The 22,165-nt window shown below is 36.1% G+C and overlaps 1 protein-coding gene across 1 annotated transcript in view; it reads left to right on the top strand.

The window, feature by feature from the left end:
- LOC108514087 (uncharacterized) overlaps positions 1-22,165 on the top strand; it is a 205,469-nt gene that overhangs the window by 70,013 nt on the left and 113,291 nt on the right. Inside the window, exons 5-6 of the mRNA XM_017850119.1 lie at positions 9,544-9,571; positions 10,921-10,943. Of these exons, the coding sequence (XP_017705608.1) occupies positions 9,544-9,571; positions 10,921-10,943 (51 nt within the window). The remainder of the gene's footprint in view (positions 1-9,543; positions 9,572-10,920; positions 10,944-22,165) is intronic.

Below are 22,165 nucleotides of genomic sequence, written 5' to 3'. Positions count from 1 at the left end.
CACTATTTATGACTGCATTGAGTCATTTCCTTATTTTTTATACACATTGTAAAATGTGTAGGCAGAAGTTATGCTCCTTATCAATATCCTTACCCATCCTGGATATGGATAAGGAGCATAATTACTGCCTACGCATTTTACATTTTACATGAAATTTAGTTTGTACAATTTAGTTTCATTATCTGGTTTATTTTGTGTGAGAGTGCTCATTTCTAGCATATTGTGAATTACTGATAATAAAACCCAAAACCAGCATACACTTACTTGGAAAAATTAAGAAACTGCTTGAACTTGTTTGCACAAGCACTGTATTACTACGCGAATATTCTAGCATTTCTAAAGTCACTATTTAAGGAACTTGGGCATTCTAACCGCTGGACTTGTGCTACATAACAGTCTTTAGCTGTTAGACTATCTTGACTTCAGAGACAATCTGATTTATCTTCTGATTTCTGTATCTTTGGTTCTATTTATGTGTAATGTGGCATTATGTGCTCTGACCCACCAGAGAGAGAAGTGATAAAAATACAAGAATCTTATATGTCTAGCTCCAGGCATGTGTGTGTGTGTGTGTGTGTGTGTGTGTGTGTATGTTGTTGTTGTTGTTGTTGTTGTTGTTTTGTGAAAGGTAAGTAGATTCAGGCTAAAGAGGAAAAAATTCATCAGGTGAAAAAGACTATTATCAATGAGATCTTTTATAACAACAGGTCACAAGTGGAGATATCATTTGCAACTTCAGAAGAGACAGGTATCAGCCTACATGGGATAGGTTGGTTCTGTAAATCTCTTGAAAAGGTGCTGTGGCTGATGCTTCCTGTCTAAGGCCATCAAGGCAGCAGGCTATCACCTGATATGGTTTGGGCCTATATCCCCACCCAAATCTCATCTCGAATTGTAATCCCCACATGTCAAGGGAGGGAGCTGGTGGGAGGTGATTGGATCATGGGGACGATTTCCCCCATGCTGTTCTTGTGATAGTGAGTGAGTTCTCATGAGATCTTATGCTTTAAAGGTGTTTGGCAGTTCCCCCCAGCTCCCTCTCTCTCATGCTTTGACATGATAAAACATGCCTTTTTCTCCTTCACCTTCCAAAAAGATTGTAAGTTTCCTGAGGCCTCCCCGGCCATGTGGAACTGTAAATCTATCAAACCTTTTTTTCTTTGTAAATGACCCAGTCTCAAGTATGTCTTTATAGCAGTGTGAAAATGGACTAATACAGTATCCCAGAGCATGATGAGAGTAGAAGGAACAAAACCAAGAGTGGAGAGGATGAGAGGGGAAGTGGGGAGGTAACACTCTCAGAGTCAACTGAGAACATCCCACTTCAAGGGCCATGCAAATGATGAAATATCATTTTTATTCTTATCATAGGGCAATTGAGTTGCCTAAGCATAGACAGCTACTTTAGAAATATTTGTGCTGACTTTTTATATCCCACTGACATTGGAAAGCTTGTAGGAAGGGTTTTATGAAATGACTTAGGTCTGAAAATTATCTAGTAAAGAATAAAATTCACTGATTAAGTGCATAGCTTTAATAAACTTAGTCACAGAGGAAATTCAGGAAAACAATAATACATTGTTTTTGAAATATGTATTGAATTAGATATAAAATAATTTTATTTTGCATGTTAGCTACCAGGAGGAAATGTTTTCCTGGACATTCTCTAGTATCTACTGTATGCTATGTACCTGCTCCTAATCAGTTGCAGATAACTAGGTTTTCCTCTGAATTTTAATTGTAAACAATCCATACATTTAGTTTATTCAATTAGGAAACTATGATTTAAGGAGGTTTTTTTTTGCAATTAATGAGTAGTGTTTTTTAAGGTTTTGTCTTGATTTAATAAATAAAATATAGCATTTAGGCTAATGGTGGAATAAATATGCTAGCCCAGACTAAGCAGATGCCAGGGAAACGTTCTGAAAAACAAACTAGCATATACTGGCAATTAACACTACGTTTCCAAATTCTTCATAACTTCCTGGCATTTGACAGTAGGCATGATTCAAATCTAAGATTGTGAAGTGAGAGAATGCCAAGTTTGAGATCAGATACTTGGATATGAGAGACATTTAAAAATGTAAAATCCCTACTAAAATCTATGCAAATTCAAAATGAATTTCATAAGGTACGTTAACAGATTAATCATTATATTTTCTATGAGCCAGAAACATATATTCTACTCTGTGGTTAGTACAGAAAACATTTTGGAGGGAAAATTGATTTTCAGAAATCATTTGAGACATTTACATGATTTTTCTGAATATAGTAGCTCTTATACCATCCCTTAAACATTATATTAAGTATAAATGCCGATACAATTTAAAATTTAATTAATAAAACTATAAAAGGCAAAAAAGCCGGAGCACAAATATTTTATGGAAAAAAAAAACCAGTGGTGATTGTCCATATTTTACTTTAAGGGAAACAATAATGACACTGCTGTTCTTTACAGTTTGCAAGTTTCTGTCATATTCTTTGCTTTTGTGAGATGAACAAGAAAAGTGCCCTGTTATTATAAATATTATAAATATGAAAGAAAGTCTAGAGGACAGAAATATCATTTTATACTTAAAAGACTCACAGAATTTGAACTGAAAGATTTTAACACTTGGCTTTCTTTTCATTTATTATTTTATTTATATTTTTAAATTTCTTGTTAGCTACTTAACATACCTTTATTCCTTTTTTGTTTTTTCCCCAGAGTCTCGCTCTGTTGCCCAGGCTGGAGTGCAGTGACACAATCTCAGCTCACTGCAACCTCCGCCTCCCAGGTTCAAACGATTCTCCTGCTTCAGCCTCCCAAGTAGCTGGGATTATAGGCGCCCACCACCATGTCTGGCTAATTTTTGCTTTTTTTTTTTTTTAAGTGGAGATGGGGTTTCACCATGTTGGCCAGGATGGTCTTAAAATCCTGACTTCAAGTAATCTGCCTGTCTTGGTCTCCCAAAGTGCTGGGATTACAGGTGTGAGCCACCATGCCTGGCCTATCTGGCATACTTTTTGAGCTGCCCAGAATATTCTGGAGACATCTGGATAGAGACTTTCTTGCCAAAGTTGACTGGAATTCCAAGAGAAGCAGGCTACTGTTGAGAATGAATAAACATATTTTAGTGACATTATCTTTGCTTGGAAAATTATTTAGCAGTGACAATTTTGTATTTACTTAGTATCAGGTCACATTCTTTAAGCACCTCTAGGTGAAAAGTTTTGTTTCATTTGGAAAACAAAATGATGCTATTTTGTTACTTTTTTCATTATGATTTATTTTATATACCATCTTTTTTTTTCTTCTGCCATTGGTAGTACTTTTAGTTAATGCAGGAACACAAAATAGTCTCCATTCTCCTTTCCAATACTAGGAGCTATTAAAGTTGAGGCAACTGAGGTTACTGAAGAAATTTTATATCATTTTTAAAAATGTGTGGGTTCACAAATGTCCATCAGTGACAGACTGGATTAAGAAAATGCGGCACATATACACCATGGAATACTATGCAGCCATAAAAAAGGATGAGTTCGTGTCCTTTGTAGGGACATGGATGCAGCTGGAAACCATCATTCTCAGCAAACTATTGCAAGAACAGAAAACCAAACACCGCATGTTCTCACCCACAGGTGGGAATTGAACAATGAGATCACTTGGGCACAGGAAGGGGAACATCACACACCAGGGCCTACTGTGGGATGGGGGGAGTGGGGAGGGATAACAATAGGAGATATACCTAATGTAAATGACGAGTTAATGGGTGTGGCACACCAACATGGCACATGTATACACATGTAACAAACCTGCACATTGTGCACATGTACCCTAGAACTTAAAGTATAATAAATAAATAAATAAACTTAAAAAATAGTTAAAAGTCGAATTTAAGATGAAAAAAACATGTGTGGGTTCACAGCATAACAGCAATCTGAGAATGAGTAAAGCAATTGATTCCACAATCTTTCAAAATATGGTGGTCCAAGCATATATCCCTGGTGGCCAGGCATGGTCCAAGGATAACATTTTATGTATTTATAGATGAGATGGGCTGACTATTATTCAGTGAACATAATTTCTTAGAACTGAAATTCAGTACAAATAGAGTGTCAGATAATTTAAGGTTGTATTATTAAATAAGAATCAGAAGGGCAGAAATTCTTTATTTGTGATTGGGACAGTTACATTTTCTTTACTACTCAACTAAACCTTAGGGGATGGTTCCTTCATGGGCTCTTAGGGAAATTCAGGAGCCAGACAGAACAGGAACAAGAACAGGAAGCCGCCTAACTCTGCGTGAACTGCGGCAAAAGAAGAATGTGTGTTGTCATTATTGGGAGTAGAGTAAGTCCTCACTTATGTTGTTGATAGGTTCTTGGAAACTGTGACTTTAAGTGAAATAATGTATAAAAAATTAATTTACCATAGGCTAATTGATATAAACAAGAGTTAAGTTCCTATGGCATATTTCTAGTCACAAATACATCACCAAACATCTAAATAAAGATCAAAACGCTTCTAATTTTAAGCATTGAAATAAATGTAGGCTTTATATATGTTTAAGAAAAATTATTAAAAATGAGAAATATTGGCTAAATAAGAAAAAGTATTACCCACTTATTCCAGTTTAGGGTGGAAGGTGGCTGGAGTCTGTCCCAGCAGCTCAGGGTACAAGGTGGGACCCAGCCCTGGACAAGACACCATCCCATTGCAGGCTGCATTCACACACACCCACACTCACCCACACTGGGACAGTGTAGACACACCAGTGAACCTAGTGGGCACATCTTTGGGATGTGAGAGGAAACGGGAAGACCCAGAGAGATCCCACACAGACATGAGGAGAATGTGCAGATTCCACACAGGCAGTGGCCACGGCAGGGAATTGATTTTCTTTGTCTTTGTTGTAATGAAGTGACATTGACTGAAGCATTATTTGGCGAAACTGCTGTGTATGTTTCCATGTGCTTATAAAACCACACGGAGGAAAAGGCAAAATAGAAGAACAGAACAATTGTTAGTAAGTTTGCATATTCGATTAAACTTGCAGATCCTGAAAGCTAGGTATTTAAAATTACAGTAAAATAGTTCTTGACTTACCTCCAGCTTTTTTATTTTTCATTTATTTATGGGTCGCCACCAACAATGATCAAAATATTTCCTCAAAGTTCAAGGCAAACTCAATTGGCTGCCATTTAGCCTTTTGGTGAGAAGTCTTCTGAGCTTTAATAAACCAAAAAAACATTTCTGAAATAATACTAATGCATGAATTTTTGGTTTTTGTTTTAGAGCAAAACATCTACTTTGCTGCAGTTTCACCATACTGAGTATGCCACACTCAACATTATTTTATTATGCATAATTTAAAAACAAAACAACACCATTTTGACAAAGGACTAAATAATTTCACCCTCTTCTTTGATTACTTATTTCTATTCCCTTATAAAGTTTCTGGTATAACTAAACTTTCTTGAGAAACTCAGCCCTCATTTATTTATCAGCAATGGATTTATGAGCCTCAAACTGAAAACTCGTGCTGTGTAAGACAGAAATGAGAAACTGCATTGCTGTCAGGAGAAAGAAATGCCCGTATTTGACATCAAACAAATCTAATAACACTTCGATAATAAAATCAAGATACTTATGCTATATTCCATGAGTTCCTTTAGAGAAAGGGCTGTATCTTTTTACCTTCAGCACCAAGAACAGGGCCTGGCAGAAAACAAAGTTTACCTTCATTGAATGTTTGTTCTATGAATGAATGAAGGAATGAGTACATGCTGCAGATAACTAGTATGGCAAAATTATCATGGATATTGTTGGCTTACAAATGCTCTGTGGTATTCATTTTCTCTAACGCTGTTATAATGTCATTATGTGGAGTGTTATGATTTGGTACTTTCATGTATATCAACTAAATTACTTTTTAAAATATTTAAGTGTCATGGAATAGAGAAAAGGGCCGTTTAATAATATAATAGCTACCATTCATTGCATACCTACTGACATCATTTAAGCACTTTGCATAATTTAACCTCATGGCTCCCATACGTGAATAGTGTTATCACTCCCATCTTATAGAAGAGCAACCTAAGGCACAGAAAGGCCAACTAGCTTGGGAAAGGTTTTACAGCTAATAAGTTGCTGAGTTAGGACTATAACTTCATCTTAATCATCACAGCTAATGAGGGCACACAGTTTTAAAATATGACTTTTTAATACAAAATTTTCGATCAATCATCTGCCACTTTACTTTTTGGAGGAAGCGACATTCTCAGGCCAGTTAAATGATTTTCACATACTTGAAATTATAGTAGAATATGGACCAACATATTTTATGAGGTAAGTGATAATACTGTTTCATCTTGTATTTGGTAAACCATGTATGTGCCAGAGTTCTATGGAGAAACAAAACCAGTAGAATACACACACACACACACACACACACACACACACACACACACACATCTATGGGGAGATTTATTATAGGACTTTGCTCACACGATTATGGAGGCCAAAAAGTCCCACCAAGTGCTGTCTGCAACCTGGAACCAGAGGAAGCTGATGGTGTAACTCCCAGTCTGAGTCCAAATGCTGAGAACCAGGGATAGTGGTGGTGGTGCTGCTGGAGTCCCCAAGTTAGTCTGGGAGTTCAAAGACCTTGAAACCAGGAGCTCTGTTGTCCCAGAGCAGGAAAATATGGATGTCCTAGCTCTAACAGAGTGAATTCACCCTTCCTCTTTGTTCTTTTTTTTGCTCTATTCCAGCCCTCAATGGATTAGATGCTGCCCACCCACGTTGGTGAAGGCTGTCTTTATAACTCAGTCGACTGATTCAAATGTTAACCTCTTCTGAAAATACGCTAACAGACACACTCAGAAATAATGTTTTACCAGCTATCAGGGCATCCCATAGCCCAGTCAAGTTGACACATGAATTTAACCATCACAAACCAAGAAAAACAAAGTTGGGAAATATTTACAATAGCTCCAGACTCAGTGGTATTCCTAGCAATTAAACTGGGAAAACAATGCCCAATGCAGACTACATTACAAAATAATCATCCCTTTATTTAAAAAATATTATTAATATTATTTTTAATTAACAAACAAATTTTATATTTATGGGGTTCAATGTGATATTTCGATATGTGAATACTACACAGCAGAATTAAACAAGGCTAATTAACATAGCTATGCTGTAGCTTACCTATATTTTTTAATGGTGATACATTTGAAATTTGCTCTTATTTTGAAATATATAATATATTATTGACAATAGTTACCCTGCTGTACAATACGTTTCAAAACCTATTCTTCCTGCGTTTTTGAAAATTTGTACCCTTTGATCAACATCTCTCCCCCATTTTTCCTCTCCCTGACCTTCTGGTAACCACTATTCAACTTTCTACTTCTATGTGTTTTACTTTCATAAAGGTGAGATCATGTAGTATTTGAATTTTTGTACCTGGCTTATTCCACTTAGCAGAATGTCCTTCTGCTTCTCCCAGGTTGTCACAAATGACAGAATTTCCGTTTTTTTAAGGCTGAATAGTATTCTATTGTGTATCCATACCACATTTTTATAGTCTATTTATTCATTGATGGACACTTAGGTTAATGCCATTTCTTGGCTATTGTGAAGAATGTTGCAATAAATCTGAGACTACAGATATCTCTTCAACATAGTGATTTCAGTTTCTTTGTATATATACCCAGAAGTGAGATTATTTAATCATATGGTAATTCTGATTTTAGTTTTTTGAGGTTTCTGTAATGGTTGTACTAGTTTACATTCTTATCTATTAAGTCCTTATCAGATATATGGCTTGCAAATATTTACTTCTGTTGTATGGGTTGTCTCTTCACTTGGTTGTTTCCTTTGCTGTGCAGGAGCTTTTTAGTTTGATGCCATCTCATTTGTTTTTAATTTTCTTGCCTGTGCTCTTGTGCTTTCAGGGTCATATCCAAAAAATCATTGCCCAGACCAATGTTGGGGAGATTTTCCCCTATGTTTTCTTCTAGTAGTTTTATAGTTGCAGGTTTTACATTTAAGTCTTTAATCTATTTTGGGTTGATTTTTATATTCAGTTCAAGATAAGTGTTTAATTTTATTCTTCTGCATATGGATATCCAGGTTTCCCAATACCATTTATTGAATAGACTGTCGTTTCTTCATTGTGTGTTCTTAGCACCTTTTTAAAAAATCAGTTGACCATAAAATACATAGGTTTATTTCTGAGGTTTTTTATCCTATTCCATTGATTAATGTGTCTGTTTTTATGCTAGTACTATGCTGTTTTGATTACAACCACTTTACAATATGTTTTAAAATCAGGGAGTATGATGCCTCCAACTTTTTATTTATTTATTTTGATTGTCTGGCTATGTGAAGTCTTTTGTGGTTCCATGAACATTTTCTATTTCTGTAAAAAATGACATTGAATTTTTTTTTTTTTTGAGGCACAGTTTTGCTCTGGTGCCAAGACTGAAGTACTGTGGTGCAATCTTGGCTCATTGCAGCCTCAACCTTCTGGGCTCAGGCAATCTTCCCACCTCAGCCTCCCAAATAGCTGGGACTACAGGCATGCAACACCACACCCAAATGACATTATAATTTTGATAGGGATTGCATAAAATCTGTATATTACTTCGGGTAGTATAGACATTTTTTCAATATTAATTATTTATGTCCATAAACATGGTATATCTTTCCATTTGTTCATGTTTTCTTTAATTTATCAGTTTTTTGCAGGTTTCAGTACACGTGTCTTTGCACCTTTGGTTAAATTTATGACCAAGTATTTAATTTTTTGTTGCTATTATAAATGAAATTGTTTTCTAATGTCTTTTTTTGATAGGTCATTATTAATATGTAGAAGCACAACTGATTTTCATGTGTTGATTTTATATCCTACAAGTTTACTGAAATTGTTTGTCAGTTTTAACAGATTTTTGGTGGAGTCTTTAGGGTTTCCTATATATAATGTTAGCAAATAGAGATAATTTTACTTCTTTTCCTATTAAGATGACTTTTATTTCTTTCTGCTGCTTAATTGTTCTGGCTAGGACTTCCAGTACTATGTAGAAAAGAAGCGGTGAGAGTGGGCATCGTTGTCGCTGATCTTAGATAAAAAGCTTTTAGCTTTTCATCACTGGAATAATGCTAGTTACCGGTTTATCATATATGGGCTTTATTGTCTTGAAGTACATTCCATTTATACCTACCTGTTCAGAGTTTTCAACCATAAAAGGGTGTTAACTTTTTAAAAAGGTTTTCTGCATCTACTGAGATAATTATATGGTTTTTATCCTTCACTGTGTTAATATGGTGTATCACATTTATCAATTTGTGTATGTTGAACCATTCTTGCATTCCAGGAATAAATCCCACTTGATTATGGTGAAAGATTGTTTTAATGTGTTATTGAATTCAGTTTACTACTATTTTGTTGAGGATTTTTGCATCAATGTTAATTAGCGATATCGGCCTATAATTGTCTTTTTTTGTAATGTCCTTATCTGACCTTCATATTAGGGTTATGGTAGCCTCAGAAAATGAGTTTGGAAGTACTTTCTTCAAGTTTTTGGAAGAGTTTGAGAAGAGTTGGCATTATTTCTTTAAATGTTTGGTAGAATTCAAAAATGAAGCCATCAGTCCTGGGTTTTTCTTTGATAGGAGACTTATTACTGATCCAATCTCTTTAGTAGTTACTGGTCTCTTCAGATTTTTATTTCTTCATGATTCAGTTTTAGTAGATTGCATGTATTTAGGAGTTCATTGATTTCTTCTACATTATCTAACTTCTTGGTGTATAATTTTTTATAGTAATTATAAATACTTTGTATTTCTGTGATACAACTTGTAATGTCTCCTCTTTCCTTCTGATCTCATTTATTTGAGTCTTCTCTTTTTTGCCTTAGTTAGTCTAGCTAAGGGTTTGTTGATTTTGTTTATCTTTTCAAATAACCAACTCAGTTTGGTTGATTTTTTAAAATTGTTTCTCTAGTATCTATTTTATTTAATTCTGCTCTGACTTTTGTTATTTCCTTTGATCTGCTAACTTTGAGCTTAGTTTGTTCGTTTTACCCCTAATTTCTTAAAGTGTAACATTAGATTGTTTATTTATAATCTTCTTTTTTTGACGTAGGTGTTTATACTATAAATTTCCCCCTTAGGACAACTTTTGCTGCATTTCATAACTTTTGGTATGTTTTGTTTTCACTTTCTTTTTTCTCAAGATGCTTTTAAATTTCCTTTTTGATTTTTGCTGTGATCCACTGCTTGTTTAGGAACATGTTTAATTTCCACATATTTGTGTATTTTTAAAGATTTCTTCTGTTACTGATTTCTAGTTTTATGCCATTGTAATCCAAAAAGATACTTGATATGATTTCAGTGCTCCTAAATTTGTTAAAATTTGTTTTGTGACCAAACATATCATCTATCCTGAGAATGTTTTCTGTGTACTTGAGAAAAATGTATATTCTGCTGTTATGGGATCAAATGTTCTATATATGTCTGCTAGATCCATTTGGTCTAAAGCGTAATTCAAGTCCAATTTTTTATATATTACTTTTCTGTCTAGATGAACTATCCATTGTTGAATGTGAGATACTTTTCTTTGTCTTTGATTTCTGATAATTGTATTGTGATGTGTGTTGGAAACTCCCCCTGGATTGAATTTGATTGGAAACCTCTGGGTTTTTAGTATCCGTATGTTGTCTTCTTTCCCCAGATTTGGGAAGTTTTCTGCCATTATTTTCTTAAATGTTTTTGAGGCCCTTTTCTCTCTATCTTCCTTCAGGAATTTTTATGCAAAGGTTAATTACTTGATGGTGTCTCATAATTCTTTTATGCCTTCCTTATTCTTTTAAATTTCTTTTCTTTTGCCCTGCTAATTGGATAATTTCAAATGTCCTGTCTTTGAGCTCACTGATTCAAGAAAGCATCAGTGCTTGATAAAGTCAGCTGTTGAAGTTTTCTATTGAATATTTCAATTTAATTATTGTATTCTTTACCTCTAAGATTTCAAGTTTTTAAAATTGTTTATATTCATTAAACTTCTTATTTTGTCTATGAATTTTTTTTAATCTGTTTTCCAAATTTTATTTAATTTTGTATTTGTATTTTTTGGTAGTTAGTTCTCTGAACTTCTTTGTTAGTCATTTCATGGATATTCACTTTTTTCTGGGTTCATTATATAACCACACTATGGGTTTTTCCTGCTCACTGCACAAACAAAATTGACTCACTGAGACTAAGGCACTGCAGTAAAGAGTTTGATTGATGCAAGGTTGGCCATGCCACATGGAAGATGGAGTTATTACTCAAATTACTCTTCCCAAAGGCTCATAGATTAGGGATTTTTCAAAGACAGTTTGGTGGTCAGGGACTAGGGTAGGGGATATGCTGATTGGTTGAGTTAGAGACGAAATGATTGGGAATCATTGCTGTCCTCTTGTGCAAAAGTGAGTTCCTGGGTGGGGGCCACAGGACTGGTTGGTAGGTCCAAGTGAGGTCGTTGGATTGTCAGAAATGCAAAACCCTGAAAAGGTATCTCAAAAGGCCAATCTTAGCTTCTACAATAGTGATGTTATATGCAAGAGTAATTGGTGAAGTTGCAAATCTTATGACCTCTGGAACAATGGCTGGTAATTATTGGGAATTCAAGCCCTTCGCATCCTTGTCACTTGGTGACTTTTCATTAGTTTCAGAACAACAATTAAGTTTTGGAGAAGGGCTATTATCATTTAACCTATAAACAAAATTTCTCCCAAAATTAACTTGCTTCGGCCCAGAAAGAGCAAAGATAGCCAACCTGTGGTGCTAGAAGCAATATGGAGTTGGTTATATTAGATTTCTCCACTGTCATAATTTTACAAAGCTGGTTTCAATTACTGGAACTTTACTAGTTTATTTTGGTGATGTCATAATTCACTGATTTTTTATAATCCTTTTGTTCATATCTTGATGAATGTACATTTGAGGAGATAGCCACCGCTTTGGCTCTTGCAGGTATTCTTTAATGGTGATAGACCTTTAGTATTTAGTCTAGCATGGGATTCTAGATGGGTCAGCTGGTAAAATCTCAGATTGTCAGACCTTAGTGTTGGGTTCTCAAGTTGGGCTACGGTGCTTTATCTGCTCTGAGGTTGAATGGTACTGAATGCTGTGCTTTGTAGTTAGGGGAGACTACGGGATAGGCTCTGCAATCTTCTCTGATCAGATTGTTTTCCTTGGCTGGCTAGTACTGCTGTTTGGAATCTGTAGTTGGGCAGGGTTGTGAGATGGGCTTTGAGTCTATGTGAGGACTCTGGGGTTGCTGCTTGGCCATACAGAGTGAGTAGGGTCAGAGGCTGTGCTCCACAGATACATATGGACTTGGGCTTGCCTCCAGAACTAGGATAGGCTTAAACAGAGTACTGAGGTTTGATGCAGTTATCACCCAGCAGCTGGGAAGTGGGGGCGGGGGAGGGTTTGGGCACACAGATTCTATAATACTTCCAAGAGTATTCACTAACCTACAGTTGCCTCTTGGCTTGGAAAAGACTTAACAAGACCACAAAGACTTAGTTGTATCATCTCTCCACTGCTTGGGAAGGTTTGGGCAGGGGTAGATGCTGGAAAACAGAGAAAAAGGCCAGAAGTTGCTGACCTGGGGAAGACTTAGCAAGAATAGCCAGGTTGCATAAGGATGCTGGCTGGGAATTCAAACCTGTTAGACCTATGGACCTTGTTTCCTCCAACATGATGCTGTTGGCTGTTTTCTCTGGTGTGGTGCCTCCATTGGCTGGAATGCAGAGCAACCATCAAAATCTGCATGCTGGTCATTGTGAGACCCACTCTTGTTCTTTGTTTCCAGGTGGTCTAGCCCTGGCAGTACTCTCAATGTTTTACCTGGCTTTTACAAACGGTCACTTTGCAGGAAACTCACTCTGACTCATCCCATGGATAAGACACAGTTCTTTCTGTAGAAACTGTGAGTCCACATGCCAGTTAGAAAGGCAATCATTAAAAAGTTAGGAAACAACAGATACTGGAGAGGATGTGGAGAAATAGGAACACTTTTACACTGTTGGTGGGAGTGTAAATTAGTTCAACCATTGTGGAAGACAGTGTGGCAGTTCCTGAAGGATCTAGAACTAGAAATATCATTTGACCCAGCAATCCCATTACTGAGTATATACCCAAAGGATTATAAATTATGCTACTATAAAGACACATGCACATGTATGTTTATTGTAGCACTATTCATAATAGCAAAGACTTGGAACCAACCCAAATGTCCATCAGTAATGGACTGGATAAAGAAAATGTGGCACATAAACACCATGGAATACTATGCAGCCATTCAAAAGGACGAGTTCATGTCCTTTGCAGGGACGTGGATGAAGCTGCAAACCATCATTCTCAACAAAATATCCCAAGGACAGAAAACCAAACTCTGCATGTTCTCCCTCATAAGCGTGAGCTGAACAATGAGAACNACATGCCAGTTAGAAAGGCAATCATTAAAAAGTTAGGAAACAACAGATACTGGAGAGGATGTGGAGAAATAGGAACACTTTTACACTGTTGGTGGGAGTGTAAATTAGTTCAACCATTGTGGAAGACAGTGTGGCAGTTCCTGAAGGATCTAGAACTAGAAATATCATTTGACCCAGCAATCCCATTACTGAGTATATACCCAAAGGATTATAAATTATGCTACTATAAAGACACATGCACATGTATGTTTATTGTAGCACTATTCATAATAGCAAAGACTTGGAACCAACCCAAATGTCCATCAGTAATGGACTGGATAAAGAAAATGTGGCACATAAACACCATGGAATACTATGCAGCCATTCAAAAGGACGAGTTCATGTCCTTTGCAGGGACGTGGATGAAGCTGCAAACCATCATTCTCAACAAAATATCCCAAGGACAGAAAACCAAACTCTGCATGTTCTCCCTCATAAGCGTGAGCTGAACAATGAGAACACATGGACACAGGGAGGGGAACATCACACACTGGGGCCTGTTCAGGGGTCGGGGGCTTGGGGAGGGATAGCATTAGGAGAAATACCTAATGTAAATGACGAGTTGATGGGTGCAGCACACGAACATGGCACATGTATACATATGTAACAAACCTGCACATTGTGCTCATGTACCGTAGAACTTAAAGTATAATAATAATAATAATAATAATAATAATAATAATAATAATGATAAACTGTGAATCCAGAGAAATTCTCTGTGTGTAGTGCTGTGCCAGCCTTGGGAGGAGTGGCGCAGCTAAAGAGAACCATTTGTTTTGACATTTGATTGTGGCTTTCTTGGTTCTGTTGTCTAAGGGGATGTCTCAGCCTTATACCTGAGTTCTGGGATATTCATGATGGTGTTCTTGCCTGTGGATAGTTGCTAGATGGATTTCTGTTGGGGGCATGAAGCCAGATAATTTCTGTTTCACCATTTGCTGATATCACTTCTCCATTCCTTTATTTTCAAAAATATAGACCATTAAAAAAATTTGACTGACCTCCTTTCCTTACCTACCATTGAGTTTATACCTTATATACATTCCCCTACTTTAAAAAAGACTATCATTCCCAAAATGTATGCCACATTTAAAAAAACACATTGCTTCTGTATAAAGTCTAGCTGGTCACATCTTATTGTCATTTTGCAGAAATAATTGCAGATACTTATTGTTATGTATCAAATGTTTGATATGTAACATACTGAATGAAGAAATAATTGCAGAAAATATGAGCCATTTACTTACATGCCTCTATCTTTGCAAAGTTATAAATTCACTTAGCGTTTTCAAATGCTATATAACTCAACAATGTGAACCACCAGTCTCTATATTGTTATTATGGCATTGTTGATATTGCTGTTTGTATTCATCACCTTGGGCTGCCATAACAAATATCCACAGACTGGGGGCCTTAAACAACAGTTCTGGAGGCTGGAATTCCAAGATCAGGGTACCTGCATGGTGAGTTTCTGGTGAGTGCTCTCTTTGTTGTGGGTAGATGGCTATCTTCACGTGGTGGGGAGAGAAAGGGAGCAAGTTCTCTGGTGTCTCTTCTCATAAAGACACACCCGGCCGGGCGCGGTGGCTCAAGCCTGTAATCCCAGCACTTTGGGAGGCCGAGACGGGCGGATCACGAGGTCAGGAGATCGAGACCATCCTGGCTAACACGGTGAAACCCTGTCTCTACTAAAAAATACAAAAAACTAGCCGGGCGAGGTGGCGGGCGCCTGTAGTCCCAGCTACTGGGGAGGCTGAGGCAGGAGAATGGCGTGAACCCGGGAGGCGGAGCTTGCAGTGAGCTGAGATCTGGCCACTGCACTCCAGCCTGGGCAACAGAGCGAGACTCCGTCTCAAAAAAAAAAAAAAAAAAAAAAAAAGACACACCCTCATGATCTCATCTAAACTTAATTATCTCCCAAAGGCCTCATCTCCAAACACCATTGCATTGGAGGTTAGGGCTTCAATATATGAATTTTGGAGGAGCAAAATTCAGTTCACAGCACTCTTTCTTAAAAAACACTAGATTTTAGTGAAAACTTTTCTACATAGATCTTAGCTCATGAAAAATTTATTTACCCCGAGTACTGAAGGATGTACTTGTTTCACAGGCATTTCAGCTGAAGTGCTTCTAGTTGCTGAGTGCTTTGTTTATTTTAAGATAGGGCTTTGGATAGGAAAGAAGCCTGAGGCTGAGAAAGAATACTGCTCAGAGATGGGTGCACTGCCAAAACCTTGTGAAGTTGTACTCCTTCTTGCTATCAAAGACCTAAAGTGCTTCTAAATATTCCCAGAAGATTTTGACATGCACTTTTAGGAAGGACAAAGTAAAATAAAACTACTTATTTTTTCACTAGTATTTATAAATTTTTTCAGTCATTTGAAAGCTGATTTGTACCATAATGATTCTGTTTCATTCATCAATCTGGAAAAGGTGAACTATTTTCAAACATGTACTGAATGTCTACTATTGCTACTATTTAGATTGCTCACATTGACTGTTTAATGTGCCAGAGTATATGATGGTATAATGGAAAATAGTTTGAGAAGAAACAGAGAATAAATTTTTATTCCCCTGATTGAAAATTTTCAGCAAAACCAATGATTCAATTCTTAGCTCCTTTAAATAATAATTTTGATTAATTTCATTCTCAAAGAAAAATGAGGTGAAACGTGTGTGTGTGTGTGTGTGTGTATGTGTGTCTGTTTGTGTGTCCATGTCTGAATATATGAGAGAGAGAATTTGTCAGTAAAATTGCTTGAGGATCATGAAAAATAAAAAAGGAGATATTTGAGAAAATAATCTCACTGCAAATGCTTTGATGCTATGTCTCGTCTCTATGTCTGTTATGTGAGTTCCATGTAGAATTTGCACAAATCCAAAGAAAACTCCCAGTATGCTCAATCCTCTAACCGAGGATATTGAGTATATTTACAGACTTCTACAACAGAATCTGGTAGGCTGCAGGAAGCCAGTTTTCAAAATGTCTGCATAACACCAATTAATATTAACAAGAATTATATTTGAATACGAAGAGAAACAGCCTCCTTAACTTTCACTTTTCATTCTTTTCTCTATAAGTTATTGCTGACCACAATGTTCATTAGTGGCACAATAAAAAGGAGCTACTGGTAAATAATAACAAGCCTTTGTAGTTATACAGTGTCTTTGATCAGAGCAGCTCAGAGTTTTTGTGGCTCATTAATCTTTGAAATACTTCCATGAAATATAACAGTGTCAAGAATTACTACCTTTATTTTTAAACAGAGAAACTGAGGTGTTTGCAAGAAACTCTCCCAAGGTCCCTCAATGATTTGATGTAAGAATGAGGAATATAATGTAAAAACCGGAGATAGTTGAGGCAAAGGTGAACAGTGCTCAACATAAACCAGTAGCTTCTGAGAAATTTCAGGGAAACTATGATAAAAAACCACATTGCTTTAAAAAACATTTTCATTTATTTTTTATTTTTAATTATTTCTTCTATTTAGTAATGAAGAGCTGTTTACAACTTCCCATTAGGATCACTTAATATTGGGACATTTCCTTAATAACTTCTTCTTTTTTGTATCTTTTATGTGAAGAAATAGTATACTTTTCCTGTGAAATAATTTAATTACCAATAGAAGAAAAGGCAAAAGTAATTGTATGTATATATATATATAAGCATATATTTATGTGGCTCTATACCTATCTTTCTATTTATCTATCTACATCTCCACATCTATATATGTTTAGTCAGTTAAACATAAATCTACCCGATCATCCATTGATTTTGAAGAAAATTGTAAAAGAGATGTTGTACTCTACTTCATTGCAATTTCCATATGAATATAGGTTAAGAGCATAGACCCTGCAACATTGTTATTATTATTTTTTCAAAAGCCAACTCAGCTTCATTCAGAAATGACAGTCAGAAGATAGCAAAGCACATGCTTTTCCAAACAAGTATCTAAGGAAATAACTCACTGTGAGGTTTATTAGAAAATAAAAAAATTATTTTAAAATGATTATTTTCATTACCCCTTTACTCTGTTATGGTTACTTAAATTTTCAAAGGTTAATGCCTAGGGACCCCTGTGGAGTGACAGAGTCTATAAGGGCAGAGATTACATTATTTGTTCATGCACACACACACACACACACACACACACACACACACACACACAGAGAGAAAGAATTTTGTATTTTATGTCTTTGTCCACATTCCCCATATCCTAGTATATAAGCAACAGTTTTATATGCAGTAGATCTTCAAGATTGCCCAGTGATCTCTTTGCTATTTGGCTGAGGGTTTTCATTTCTCATACTGTTTTGTTTTTATGGTACACCACGGCTCTCCTATTATTATCTCTGGTGTTCCTCAGATGAAGTCCAGTGCCGCTTCTAGTTAAATGTCATCCATTAACCTCTATCAGAATAACTGAGGTGCTAATTAAAATTCATGTTCCTGAGTATAAACACGTATTTACTGTCTCATAATCTCAGTAATGATAGGAGCCCTAGAATGTATGATTTAGCATCAACCCTCTGAGATATTCTTATACACATTAAAGACCTCTTCCTGTCTTATAATAATAGTTAATACTTCGGTAGCACTTACTACATGCCAGGCATTGTTTTAAGTGCTTTATGTTTAGTAATGTATTTAATTCTCACAAAGATTTGAGATGTTATGACAAAAAGTACTATCCTGCCAAGAACACAAATTCCTACTCTCTGTATATATTTAGAATGTACTAATTGTATAAAAGAAGACAACATAAGTTCTACAATACAAGAGGCAGGAGTTTAGATTTAATTGATAGGAAATTGCAAACATAATATAGAGAAGCCCTGATTATCCTTACCACATATTGATTTATTTTTAAACAATTATCACTGGAGTGGTTATTTCATCGTGATCTTTTTCTATGGTTGGCTAAATTTATTCAGTCTATCTTTAGGACTCTTACAGAATGGAATATGTTTATGAAAGTTTTGGAATTTATTGTCATTCTTCCATTGTAAGTTTTCTTTAATTGGTTCTTAACATTTGCCCACCAATAATTATCTCAAGAAAACCAACAACAATTTTCTCCAAGGACTTTTTTTGAATAATTAGGGAAACTCTTGATTATGNTATATATATATATTTTAACAAATGGTGGTAAGACAGCTGGGCACCATCCACATGCAAAAACCAAAAAAATGAATCTAGACACAGACTTTGGGCTCATCTCCAAAATTAACTGAGGAATGAATTATAAACATAAATGTAAAATGTAAGACTATAACACTTCTGGAAGATAACATAGAAGAAAATCTAGATGACCTCAAGTATGATGATGATTTTTGAGATACAACAACAAAGGTGCAGTGTACAAAACAAATAACTGCTAAACTGGACTTCATTAAAACAAAATTTGCTCTGAAAAAGACTCAAGAGAATGAGAAGACAAGCCACAGACTGGGAGAAAATATTTGCACAAGATGTATCTGATGAAGGACTGTTATCCAAAACGCAAAAAGAACTCTTAAAACTCAACAATAAGAAAACAAATAACCAGATAAGTATGTGAAAAGATGTTCAATATCATACATCTTTAGGGAATTGCAAATTAAAACAACACTGGGATACCACCATGCACCTATTAGAATGGTGAAAATCCAGTATAACACTGACAATATCAAATGCTGGTGAGGATGAGAAGCAACAGGAATTGTTCATTGCTGGCAGGGATTCAAAATGGAACTGCTACTTTGGAAGATATGTTGGCAATTTCTTACAAATTAAACATACTCTTATGATAGAGCTATTATACCCCTTGGTATTTATGTACATGAATTAAACATTTATGTTTATGGAAAAACTTCAGCATAGATGCTCATAGCAGCTTTATTCATATATGCCAAAACTTGGAGGCAATCAAGATGCCCTTTGATAGGTGAATGGGCAAATAAACTGTGGTATAATATTGATGTGTAAAGACAGTGGAATATTATTTAGCACCGAAAAAAATTTAATATAAAAAATCTACATAATTTATGATTCCAATTATATGACATTCCAGAAAAGGCAAAACGATGGAGACAGTCAAAAGATCAGTGTTTGCCAAGGGTTAGGTGGAGGGAGGAATGAACAGGTGGAGTATAGATGATTTTTCAGTGCAGTGAAAGTACTTTGAAATAATACTGTGTTGGGTATGGGTTATTATACATTTGTTCATATCTATAGAATGTACAACCCCAAGAATGGACTGTAATGTAGACTATGGACTTTGAGTGATAATGATGTGTCAGTGTAGGTTCATTAACCTTAACAAATGTACCACTCTGTGTAGAATGTTGATAGTGGGGGATGCTAAGGGGTGGGGATTGGTAGGGACTATATGGGAACTCCTTGTATTATCTGTTCAATTTTTCTATGAACCTAAAACTCCTCTAAAATATATAATAAAGTCTTTAAAAAACATAAGTAAAGTTTTTGGTTTTACATTTAAGTCTTAATCCACCTTGAGTTAATATTTGTATAATGTGTAAGGAAGGGGTCCAGTTTCAGTCTTCTGCATATGGCTAGCCAGTTTTCCCAGCACCATTTATTGAATAGGGAATCCTTTCCCCATTGCTTGCTTTTGTCAGGTTTGCCCAAGATCAGGACATAGGCATGGGCAAAGACTTCATGACTAAAACACCAAAAGCAATTGCAACAAAAGCCAAAATTGACAAACGGGATCTAATTAAACTAATTGAGCTTCTGCATAGCAAAAGAAACTAGCATCAGAGTGAACAGGCAACCTACAGAAAGGGAGAAAATTTTTGCAATCTATCCATCTGACAAAGGTCTAATATCCAGAATCTACAAAGAACTTAAACAAATTTACAAGAAAGAAATGAAGAACCCCATCAAAAAGTGGGCAAAGGATATGAACAGACACTTCTCAAAACAAGACATTTATGCAGTGAACAAACTTACGGAGAAAAGCTCATCATCACTGATCATTAGAGAAACGCAAATCAAAACCACAATGAGATACCATCTCATGCCAGTCAGATGATGATTATTAAAAAGTCAGGAAACAATAGATGCTAGCAAGGCTGTGGAGAAATAAGGTTTTTACGCTGTTGGTGGGAGTGTAAATTAGTTCAACCATTGTGGAAGACAGTGTGGCAATTCCTCAAGGATCTTGAACCAGAAATACCATTTGACCCAGCAATCCCATTACTGGGTTTACACCCAAAGGATTATAAATCATTGTAGTATAAAAACACATGCACACGTGTGTATACTACAGCACTATTTACAATAACAAAGACTTGTAACCAACCCAAATGCCTATCAATGAGAGACTGGATAAAGAAAATGTGGCACATATATTCCATGGAATACTATGCAGGCATAAAAAAGAATGAGATCATGTCCTTTACAGGGACATGGATGAAGCTGGAAGCCATCATTCTCCACAAACTAACACAGGAATAGAAAACCAAGCAGCGCATAGTCTCCCTCATAAGTGGGAGTTGAAGAATGAGAACACATGAACTCAGGGAGGGGAACAACACAACAGGGCCTGTGTAGGGGGATGGGGACAAGGGGAGGGAATGTGGAGATGCGGGGCTTATGCGGGGCTTAAAACCTAGATGATGTCACACCTGTAATCTCAGCACTTTGGGAGGCCGAGGCGGGCAGATCACGAGGTCAGGAGATTGAGACCATCCTGGACAACATGGTGAAACCCCATCTCTACTAAAATACAAAAGCTAGCCAGGTGTGGTGGTGGCCACCTGTGATCCCAGCTATTCAGGAGGCTGAGGCAGGATAATTGCTTGAACCTGGGAGGCAGAGGTCCCAGTGAGCCGAGATTGCACCCCTGCACTCCAGCCTGGTGACAGAGCGAGACTCCGTCTCAAAAACAAACAACCAAACCAAACCAAACCTATATAACAGGTTGATAGGTGCAGCAAACCACATGTAGAATGGCACATGTATAACTATGTAACAAACCTGCACATCTGCACCTTTATCCTGGAACTTAAAGTAAAATTTAAAAAAAAATTTAAAAAAACCCATAAGTACTAAATTTTGAGGTGTGGTAACAATATTACGGCTTTCAAGAAAATGCCTCCTTTATAAGAGATGGATACTGAAATATTTCATGGTTAAAATCTGTGATTTATTTGAAGCTTTTTCAGCCTTTGAATATCTATCTATCTATCTATCTATCTATCTATCTATCTATCTATCATCTATCTATAGCACAAATATACTGAAGTTTAATTATTACATTTAGATAATGGGTATATAGTGATATCATTATATAATTCTTGTGTTTTTATATGTTTGGTCTTGCTCACAATTAAAAGTAAACATAAACACTTTTGTTTTGATTACCTTATATTAATTTATTTTGGAATATCTGTCAGCTTAGACCATCTAATTCTCCAGGGCTCACTGTTGACAGAACATTAGAATTATCTGGGGATGAATTTAGTCCATTTCTGAGTGGGAGAGGGAAGTGGGACCTGGGCATCAGTACTTTTTAGAAGCTCCAATACACATCGAGAATTGAGAACCACTGGTCTAGTGCCTCTATTCCTGGTTTCTGGAAGTTTTTTTAAAAAATGATGTAATGAACGACTTTTTTTTTTTTTTTTTTTTTTTTTTTTT

The sequence above is a fragment of the Rhinopithecus bieti genome, unplaced genomic scaffold, assembly GCF_001698545.2.
Source record: "Rhinopithecus bieti isolate Rb0 unplaced genomic scaffold, ASM169854v2 scaffold_33413, whole genome shotgun sequence".
NCBI lineage: Eukaryota > Metazoa > Chordata > Mammalia > Primates > Cercopithecidae > Rhinopithecus > Rhinopithecus bieti.
The sequence above is the reverse complement of the archived record's forward strand: the minus strand, read 5'-3'. Positions and strand labels throughout refer to the sequence as shown.